Consider the following 9,854-nt stretch of genomic DNA (forward strand, 5'->3'; position numbering starts at 1 on the left):
CCACCCATGATGACATGATCATGATTGACAGGCCAAGAGGCTCCTGGTCCCTCTCACTCACAAAGACATGACGACATGATTGACAGGTCAGACTCGTGGTTTTTCATGCCCATCCAGGCCTGCCAGGATCCCACCCATTGAAGGAAATAATTCCCATTGCATGATGGGAAATGTAGTCTCAAACAGCAGCACCAAAAATCAGGCGACATCAGCGCCTCATTGATGCCTCGTCATTGTGCGCAGGCCTAGCTACTTTCTCCATTCTAAAAGCAATGACATCACAGTAGGGATGCACCAATAACAATACCAGTAATGGTGCCGAGTACTCGTGAAAATGCCCCAAAACTAAGTGCCGATGCCGGCCCTTTAAATTTTGGAATGGATTCGGCTGCAGTAAGGTCCTGCTCTTGCTGGGGACCTCATGGCAGCCGACTAACATTGTTGTATAATGTATTGCTGGGATTTGTATTGCTGGGATTTGTAGTCCCTCTACAGCTTGGAGTCAGTGGCAGAACTATCAGAGTTGCAGCTGTGACCGGGCCCCGGCGCTCCACCACCATCCTAAAATCATTAGTCTGTATTGTTTTAGAAAAAACCCATCACATGACACTAAAAAAGAAAGTATCGGTAATTGGTATCGGCGAGTACTCGAGGGGAAGTATCGGCACTCGTACTCTGTCTGTAAATAATGGTATCTGAGTATTCCTACATCACTGACAATAAAAAAGGTCCTTTTTTTCTAGGGATGCACCGATATAAAATTGGCCGCCGAAACATATCGGCCAAAAATGGCACTTTTGGCATAATGCCGAAAGAGCCATTTTCCTGCAGATACATCGGCGCATCCCTGCTTTCTTTTCTCCCCGCTGGGGGCTGCTCTGTGTTCTAGCGGGGAGAAAAGAAAGTGACAGCCGGCCGAGTGCTGCAGGACGAGAGCGATGTAAGCGGCCGGCGTCTCTCCTCCCCCACCGCTCAGCCGCCTATCACAGTCCGGCAGAGCGCCGTGTGGGCGGAGACAGCCAGCGCTGTCACAGGAGGCCGAGCTCACCTCCCCGCACCCCCTCGCTCAGCCTCCTGTGACAGCGCGTCAGAGAGGAGAGCGGGTACAAGCAGTCATGTGATCAGTGATCGCTGAGTGTTTGTAGATAATTGAGGACATGGTATGGTTACTATATCCTCAATTATGAATGAATAGGAAGTGATCTGCATCACATCTACATCACTTCCTGTTCATTCATGATTGTGGTTATAGTAAACACACTCTGTCCTCATGTTATGAATGATCAGGAACACTCAGTATAGAGGATTCCTCTTCATTGATAACAGGGGCTACAGAATAAGAGATAGAGGACTTTAGTGTCCTCAATCTCTTTTTCTATTTTAAAAAGGGAAACATCAGGGGGTCTGTTTAGACCCCCAATATTTCCCCCGAATTATAAAAAATAAATTAAATATTAAAAAGATTTTAAAAAATTTAAATAAAAAAAAACATTTTCGGTTTCGGCCTGACAATTTTTTATTTTATTTTCGGTTTTAAAAAAATTTCCATTTCGGTGCACCTCTATTTTTTTCTACAAAAACTAAAAAAATAAAATAAAATTTAAGTTTTTAATAAGGAGAAGCTATTGCAGTGATGAGGGAATGGAGCGTCTTTCAGCTTTTAGCCCTCGTTCACACCTGAACGTTTTGTAGCGCGTTCTACGCTCGATGAACGCTCTACAAAACGCTCAAAAATATAAATCCCATTGTATTCAATGGGTCTCGTTCCCACCTCGGCGTATTTCCGCCCGTCCCTAACGCGCTACAAAACGGCCCCCGCCTGAAAAGGTCCAGGTACTACTTTGGGCCGTTTTGTTGCGCGTTTCCATTGGGATACAGCCAAGTAGACTTCGGAAACGCGCAACTTTTTTTTACAGCGAATCGCGGTAAAAAACGCGCGACAGACGCGCATACGCAATACGCCTAGGTGTGAACGAGACCTAAATGATCCCCCCCACCCCCCCCCGCCCCAGAGATCCTCAGGAACAGTCCGTGGAGCTCGCACTCGTCTTCGCTTCTGGAGTCCGGGAGATTCGGACGGGTCAGGGAATTAATACTTGGAAATTCATGACCCCCCCGGGGTCGCCCTGCGTGTAGTTGGGGAGGGGGCGATCTCTTCGCTAGTCGCGGGCGCCGAGGCTTAGTCGCCGGGTGAGGGGGCGGCTATTCCATGTCCACGTCCTCTTTGGGCTTGTAGACGGAGCCAAATTTCTGCATGTACTTCTTGATGTACTCCTTGCATTTGTGTTTAACGTTCTCGTTGCAGTCCAGGTCCTCCGGGTTCTTGCAGTACTTCAGCTCCTTGTTCATAAAAAGGAGAGACAAATCAATTGCTATGACGATAAAAGACACTGTAAGCCAATCAGAATCTCTACATTTCAGTATAGAGCAGGGGTGGGCGGCCAGCTGTGCTGAAACTACAAATACCACCATGCCTTGGCCTCTGGGAGTCATGCCTGTGACTGTCAAGTCTTGCAATGCCTCATGGGACTTGTAGTTCCACAACAGCAGGATTGCAGAGGTTGCCGACCCGTGTTATAGACCGAGTGCATACAAATATACACATTGATCTTTTTCCAGACGCATCCTCCTGCTTTCTCTGCGCAGCTTGCTCGAAGGTTTGGACCAAACCTCTAAAACCTGGAAGCAACAGAGGGCCATCCGTCCAATCAGCTGCAGGCCGGGGCATTCCCAATACTAGGTCCAAATCTGATCTCCCCTGAAACCAACACAGGGCCACCCAGGCCAATCAGCTGCAGGCCGGGGCATTCCCCAAACTAGGTCCAAATCTGAGCTCCCCTGAAACCAACACAGGGCCACCCAGGCCAATCAGCTGCAGGCCGGGGCATTCCCCAAACTAGGTCCAAATCTGAGCTCCCCTGAAACCAACACAGGGCCACCCAGGCCAATCAGCTGCAGGCCGGGGCATTCCCCAAACTAGGTCCAAATCTGAGCTCTCCCGAAACCTGGAAGAACACAGGGTCACCCAGGCCCATCAGCTGCAGGCCAGGGCATTCCTCAACCCGCAGTTGCACATAAACAAAGGGGTGGGTCGCTTGTTCGATCATTAAACTTTTGTTGCCATATAAGGTCAATGATGTCACAACATCCCTCCCCTTTGCTTGCGTGCAGCTGTGGGTGAGGAATTCCCCAGCCACAGCTGATTGGGTGGCAGCTGAAGGAGCTTCCTTCGGGGGTTCGGAATGGGTTCGGTCTGTACCTGAGCTCATCCTCAATCATCACCAGTCACATTACATCACGTCCACAATTTTCACAAGCTGTTTGCCTGCATTGCGCATGTGCGGAGAAGCCGGCGGGTCCAGACAATTCACAGGCGAGGCGCCTACAGCCACATAACAACAAAATAAATATAAATACATTATTTATGTGGCTGTAGGCGCCTCGTCTGTGAATTGTCTGGACCCGCCGGCTTCTCCGCACATGCGCAATGCAGGCAAACAGCTTGTGAAAACTCTGGACGTGATCGGCTGATGTAATGTGCACTGTGCCTCTGCGTTTGCGCGTTCAGCTGACGCCCCCAGAGGTGATGCGCTGGTCCAGGTTTGTCACGGGTCCAGGATTCTACCAGGACACCGGCGTGGGCAGGCTGTCTGCGCTGATATGCACAGGCAGCCTGAGAGGTCTACACGCACAAGCCACGCCTCTGCTCCTCCTCCAAGGGAAGTGATTGACAGCCGGTCTGGAGGCAGCACCGTCTATGACTTCTCCTGGAGGAGCAGAGGATTGTCTTCTGTGCGTTGTCCTCTCAGCCAGCCTGTAATGCCCCTCCCCCAGGGAGCGCGCACATACACGTGGCTAAGATGGGGCTCCGTAGGACCGCGCAAGGCCACATAGTCCCCTCCTACAAGTGGGGAAAGCAATCTTGGGACCATTTAACTTGAAATAAAGGGAAAGCTTTACACAGAAGGAGAAGCAGAACACAATGTAACGGTGACATCGGCAGTACAAAGGATGTTAAAAAAAATTAGGCTTTAAAAAGGAGAACTATGAGGGGGAGGGGGGGGGGGGGGATTTTCACTCACCTCATAATCTGAGCCGATGTGTGACAATGAGACTGTCACAGGTCGGCTCAGTAGATCGGGAGGTGAGCGAACACATACCGGCGCTCGCTTACTTCTCGATCCTGTCACAGCTCTCTGCCGTGACAGGGGAGGGGCTGGATTCCCCACTCCCCGCTCCGATCCTCCAGCGCTGACTGGCGGGACGGACGGGGGAGGGGGCGGGTACAGCTGGCTCTGCCTCTAGATAGGCAGAGCCAGCTGTCACTCACGCAGCTGGGCGGATCCCGGCATAAATTGTCGGGATCAGTTTCAGCTGCGGCGTCTCAGGATTAAAATCTTAGCAATATTTGTCTTATTGGTCAGCACGTGGGGCGCACTTCAGGGGTTTTGGATTCATCTCCTAACAGTGTTCCATCTGTAAGGCCCCATTGACACTGAGCGATTTACTGCGCGGTAATTCCCACGATATCGCGGCTATTTACCGCGCGATATCGCTTTCCAATGCATGGCAATGGGGCCGTCCGTCGCTGTTGCGGGTCGTGCGTCGCTACAGCAGGACCCTTTTTGGAGCGGATTTTGCCGCGATTCTAGCTGGCTCAATGCAACCATTTGCGCGATATCGCGTAAAATGCAAATCGCGCGACAAATGCGTGATTTGCGAATCGCTCAGTGTGAATGGGGCCTAAGATGTTTCGTCTCCCTGAGTCTGTGCAAGTTGCCTCCAGCTTCCTCCTACACTGCAAACACATGCCGAGAAATTCCGACTGAAGGAACTCGAGTGTCCTGCACAGAGTCCTGACCTCAAACCTACTGGACTGCTTTGGGGTGGATCGGAATGCCGATTGTGAGCCCGACCTTCTCTTCCGGACCGGACCTCACAAATGGCCGCCCTTCTAGGAACCCTTTCTACAAGATTTTGGAGGCTGTTATAGCCACCAAAGAGAAGGGGGGGGGGGGGGAAGTCCCTACCCTCAAGTCAGTCCCGCCCCTCAAGGAGCTTGAGGGGTAGGGACTGATGCATACATCTCACATGCATACATAGAGGGCCAACGTAGAGAGGAGCCAATTAACCTACCAGCGTGTCTTTGGAGTGTGGGAGGAAACCGGAGCAACCGGAGGAAACAAACCAGCACAGGGAGAGCATGCAAACTCCTTGCAGATAGTGACCGTGGCCGGGATACCAACCGGGGACCCCCAGTGCTGCAAGGCAGAAGCGCAAACCACTGCGCTGCCCCTAATGCATATGCACATAGCCTTCTCGGACGTTTTTCAGACTGGCCTTCCTACCAATCAGCAAACTCCTCCCAATGTCTTCACAACAAAGTCCAAATCCCATTCGCACTGCCACGGTCTCAAAACCACAAGGTAACCTCCCAATGTCTGACTCTTTTGCGTCCTGTAGGTCGAGTTCAGCTTGGAAATTGTGTGCTGCGGCTTTGCAGCCCAAAAATGCCAAAATCCGAAGCCGTTTTCAGACTCGGTTGGGAGCATTGCAAGGTGCGATCTGCTTACCATGTGACAAGATATACTAAATAGACACAAGGCCAGTTGGCTGCGGTTTAGTACATAATAAAACAGACGCGTTTCCTTCTAGCGAGATCGTTAGTTCTACCTTGCGAGCCAGGTGCTTGAAATCCTCCGTGTTGTTGATCCGACCAATCTTACAGTCCGGCTTCCTGTACGGGTTCAGGCACTGAACAATGAACTGCGACATCTACGCGGGAGAGAACATCAAACGCATGATAAGGAATCAGCTCCGCGGACAACGAACAGAGATACAGCAACATAGAAGAGTGACCGCAAAACCAGACCAAGTGGTCTGTATAGAGGGATCAGGACCTCCTTCCTCCTGCTGGGGACCCCTCTAGTGATAGATCTATATAGAGGGATCAGGCCCTCCTTCCTCCTGCTCGGGACCCCTCTAGTGATAGATCTATATAGAGGGATCAGGCCCTCCTTCCTCCTGCTCGGGACCCCTCTAGTGATAGATCTATATAGAGGGATCAGGCCCTCCTTCCTCCTGCTCGGGACCCCTCTAGTGATAGATCTATATAGAGGGATCAGGCCCTCCTTCCTCCTGCTCGGGACCCCTCTAGTGATAGATCTATATAGAGGGATCAGGCCCTCCTTCCTCCTGCTCGGGACCCCTCTAGTGATAGATCTATATAGAGGGATCAGGCCCTCCTTCCTCCTGCTCGGGACCCCTCTAGTGATAGATCTATATAGAGGGATCAGGCCCTCCTTCCTCCTGCTCGGGACCCCTCTAGTGATAGATCTATATAGAGGGATCAGGCCCTCCTTCCTCCTGCTCGGGACCCCTCTAGTGATAGATCTATATAGAGGGATCAGGCCCTCCTTCCTCCTGCTCGGGACCCCTCTAGTGATAGATCTATATAGAGGGATCAGGCCCTCCTTCCTCCTGCTCGGGACCCCTCTAGTGATAGATCTATATAGAGGGATCAGGCCCTCCTTCCTCCTGCTCGGGACCCCTCTAGTGATAGATCTATATAGAGGGATCAGGCCCTCCTTCCTCCTGCTCGGGACCCCTCTAGTGATAGATCTATATAGAGGGATCAGGCCCTCCTTCCTCCTGCTCGGGACCCCTCTAGTGATAGATCTATATAGAGGGATCAGGCCCTCCTTCCTCCTGCTCGGGACCCCTCTAGTGATAGATCTATATAGAGGGATCAGGCCCTCCTTCCTCCTGCTCGGGACCCCTCTAGTGATAGATCTATATAGAGGGATCAGGCCCTCCTTCCTCCTGCTCGGGACCCCTCTAGTGATAGATCTATATAGAGGGATCAGGCCCTCCTTCCTCCTGCTCGGGACCCCTCTAGTGATAGATCTATATAGAGGGATCAGGCCCTCCTTCCTCCTGCTCGGGACCCCTCTAGTGATAGATCTATATAGAGGGATCAGGCCCTCCTTCCTCCTGCTCGGGACCCCTCTAGTGATAGATCTATATAGAGGGATCAGGCCCTCCTTCCTCCTGCTCGGGACCCCTCTAGTGATAGATCTATATAGAGGGATCAGGCCCTCCTTCCTCCTGCTCGGGACCCCTCTAGTGATAGATCTATATAGAGGGATCAGGCCCTCCTTCCTCCTGCTCGGGACCCCTCTAGTGATAGATCTATATAGAGGGATCAGGCCCTCCTTCCTCCTGCTCGGGACCCCTCTAGTGATAGATCTATATAGAGGGATCAGGCCCTCCTTCCTCCTGCTCGGGACCCCTCTAGTGATAGATCTATATAGAGGGATCAGGCCCTCCTTCCTCCTGCTCGGGACCCCTCTAGTGATAGATCTATATAGAGGGATCAGGCCCTCCTTCCTCCTGCTCGGGACCCCTCTAGTGATAGATCTATATAGAGGGATCAGGCCCTCCTTCCTCCTGCTCGGGACCCCTCTAGTGATAGATCTATATAGAGGGATCAGGCCCTCCTTCCTCCTGCTCGGGACCCCTCTAGTGATAGATCTATATAGAGGGATCAGGCCCTCCTTCCTCCTGCTCGGGACCCCTCTAGTGATAGATCTATATAGAGGGATCAGGCCCTCCTTCCTCCTGCTCGGGACCCCTCTAGTGATAGATCTATATAGAGGGATCAGGCCCTCCTTCCTCCTGCTCGGGACCCCTCTAGTGATAGATCTATATAGAGGGATCAGGCCCTCCTTCCTCCTGCTCGGGACCCCTCTAGTGATAGATCTATATAGAGGGATCAGGCCCTCCTTCCTCCTGCTCGGGACCCCTCTAGTGATAGATCTATATAGAGGGATCAGGCCCTCCTTCCTCCTGCTCGGGACCCCTCTAGTGATAGATCTATATAGAGGGATCAGGCCCTCCTTCCTCCTGCTCGGGACCCCTCTAGTGATAGATCTATATAGAGGGATCAGGCCCTCCTTCCTCCTGCTCGGGACCCCTCTAGTGATAGATCTATATAGAGGGATCAGGCCCTCCTTCCTCCTGCTCGGGACCCCTCTAGTGATAGATCTATATAGAGGGATCAGGACCTCCTTCCTCCTGCTGGGGATCCCTCTAGTGATGAATTTTCTTGGTTATGTTGACAAAGTGAAGCTGAAGGATCTCCCTTATATGATATGAGAAGATGCATTTGGACTGGCTGCAGTTTAGCGTACTTACCTCCTTCCTGAAGACCTCTTTACTCCTCTTGGCCAGCTCACTCGATGTGTCCGCCTCAGCCGTTTTAGCCTTATTGGAAGACTGAAAAATAAAAAACACATATACTGGTCACTGATGGTGAAAGAGAAATATCCGTTGAGCATCAGAACTACGTACGGAGACACCAATGTTTTCATACTATGGAGGCACGCAGGGCAATAAACTCAGCAAGTCAGAAGCACTTAAAGGAGAACTATGAGGGGGAGGGGGGTGCTTTCCACTCACCTCATAGTTCTAGCCGACCTGTGACAATGAGACTGTCACAGGTCGGCTCAGTAGATCGGGAGGTGAGCGAACACATAGCGGCGTTCGCTCACCTCTCGATCCTGTCACGGCTTATAGTGTGTGGACATTTATGTCATGATCATTACAGGACACGGTAGTCGCACGTAGAGGTTGGGGTGAGGAACCGCAGCACATGCGGAGGGGTACCGGGCATCAGGCGCTCCTGGAAGTGTCAGGCGCTGAGGATTCTTCAGCACGCTTAGAAAGCGATGAGGCGGCAAGTATACATTGTCTTAGGAGCCAAGCTCGCTCCTGTCACAGACATGCTTAGTAAACTAAACATTTGAGGGGCACTGAAATGGAAATTTCAAAAACGAAACAAGAAACGAAATTAAAAAAATTGTCAGGCCGAAACCGAAACGGTTTATTAGATGCAATGTAGATCACTTCCCATTCATTCATAATTGAGGATATAGTAACCATACCATGTCCTCCATTATCTACAAACACTCAGCGATCACTGGTCACATGACTGCTTGTACCCGCTCTCCTCTCTGACACGCTGTCACAGGAGGCTGGGCGAGCGGAGCGGGGAGGAGATCCCAGCCTTCTGTGACAGTGCGGGCTGTCTCCGCCCACACACCGCTCTGCCGGACTGTGATAGGAGGCTGAGTGCTGCGGGAGGAGAGATGCCGGCCGCTCACAGCGCTCTCCTCCCGCAGCGCTCGGCCGGCTGTCACTTTCTCTTCTCCCCGCTGGGACACAGAGCAGCGCCCAGCGGGGAGAAAAGGAAGCACGGATGCGCCGATGTATCGGCACAAAAATGACACTGTCGGCATTTAGCCAAAAGTGCCATTTTCGGCCGATATGTTTTGGCGGCCGATATATCGGTGCATCCCTACTAAACCTGAGATTGTAGTCCGTCCCGGGAGCGAGCTTGGAGCGGTGACTACTTTACAACACACACAGGGACCATGGGGAACAGACGTAGCCCCCCTCCAGAAGGAAGGACAGTGTCAGCACCAATTCAGAGATGATTGGAGGATTTACAGCCGAGTGATACACAAATAAGATACATTGTTGCTCAGAGTTCAGGGACTTGATTATATTTGGAAGATTTTTTCCCCATGTTTAGCGTCACTTGAAGTAAGAACCTTCTTGTAAGAACGCTTGAACGTGATCCACTGTACCAGATGGCTAAATGGACAGAGGGCAATATGGATTCCTGTGTCCTTTACGGGCTGCATGCTTGCTCCAGCTGTTGTATCCATTCGGATTCCTGAACAGCAGGATACAAAGAGATACCTGGGAGATGTATAGGAAGTAGTGTGCGTCCCTGTGTTGAGAAGATTTATGGGGGGGGGGGGATCAGAGGGGGGGAAAAAGACTCCACA

General features: G+C 51.6%; 1 protein-coding gene across 1 annotated transcript in view; it reads right to left on the bottom strand.

The window, feature by feature from the left end:
• Nucleotides 1-2,190: 2,190 nt before the first annotated feature.
• LOC108799901 (histone-lysine N-methyltransferase SETD2-like) overlaps nucleotides 2,191-9,854 on the bottom strand; it is a gene marked incomplete at its 5' end in the record, with an annotated part of 34,963 nt that continues 27,299 nt past the window's right edge. Inside the window, 4 exons of the mRNA XM_018571837.1 lie at nucleotides 2,191-2,351; nucleotides 4,758-4,767; nucleotides 5,671-5,775; nucleotides 8,197-8,277. Of these exons, the coding sequence (XP_018427339.1) occupies nucleotides 2,203-2,351; nucleotides 4,758-4,767; nucleotides 5,671-5,775; nucleotides 8,197-8,277 (345 nt within the window). The remainder of the gene's footprint in view (nucleotides 2,352-4,757; nucleotides 4,768-5,670; nucleotides 5,776-8,196; nucleotides 8,278-9,854) is intronic.

Source organism: Nanorana parkeri, unplaced genomic scaffold (assembly GCF_000935625.1).
Source record: "Nanorana parkeri isolate BGI_ZX_2015 unplaced genomic scaffold, ASM93562v1 scaffold1851, whole genome shotgun sequence".
Taxonomy (NCBI): Eukaryota; Metazoa; Chordata; class Amphibia; order Anura; family Dicroglossidae; genus Nanorana; species Nanorana parkeri.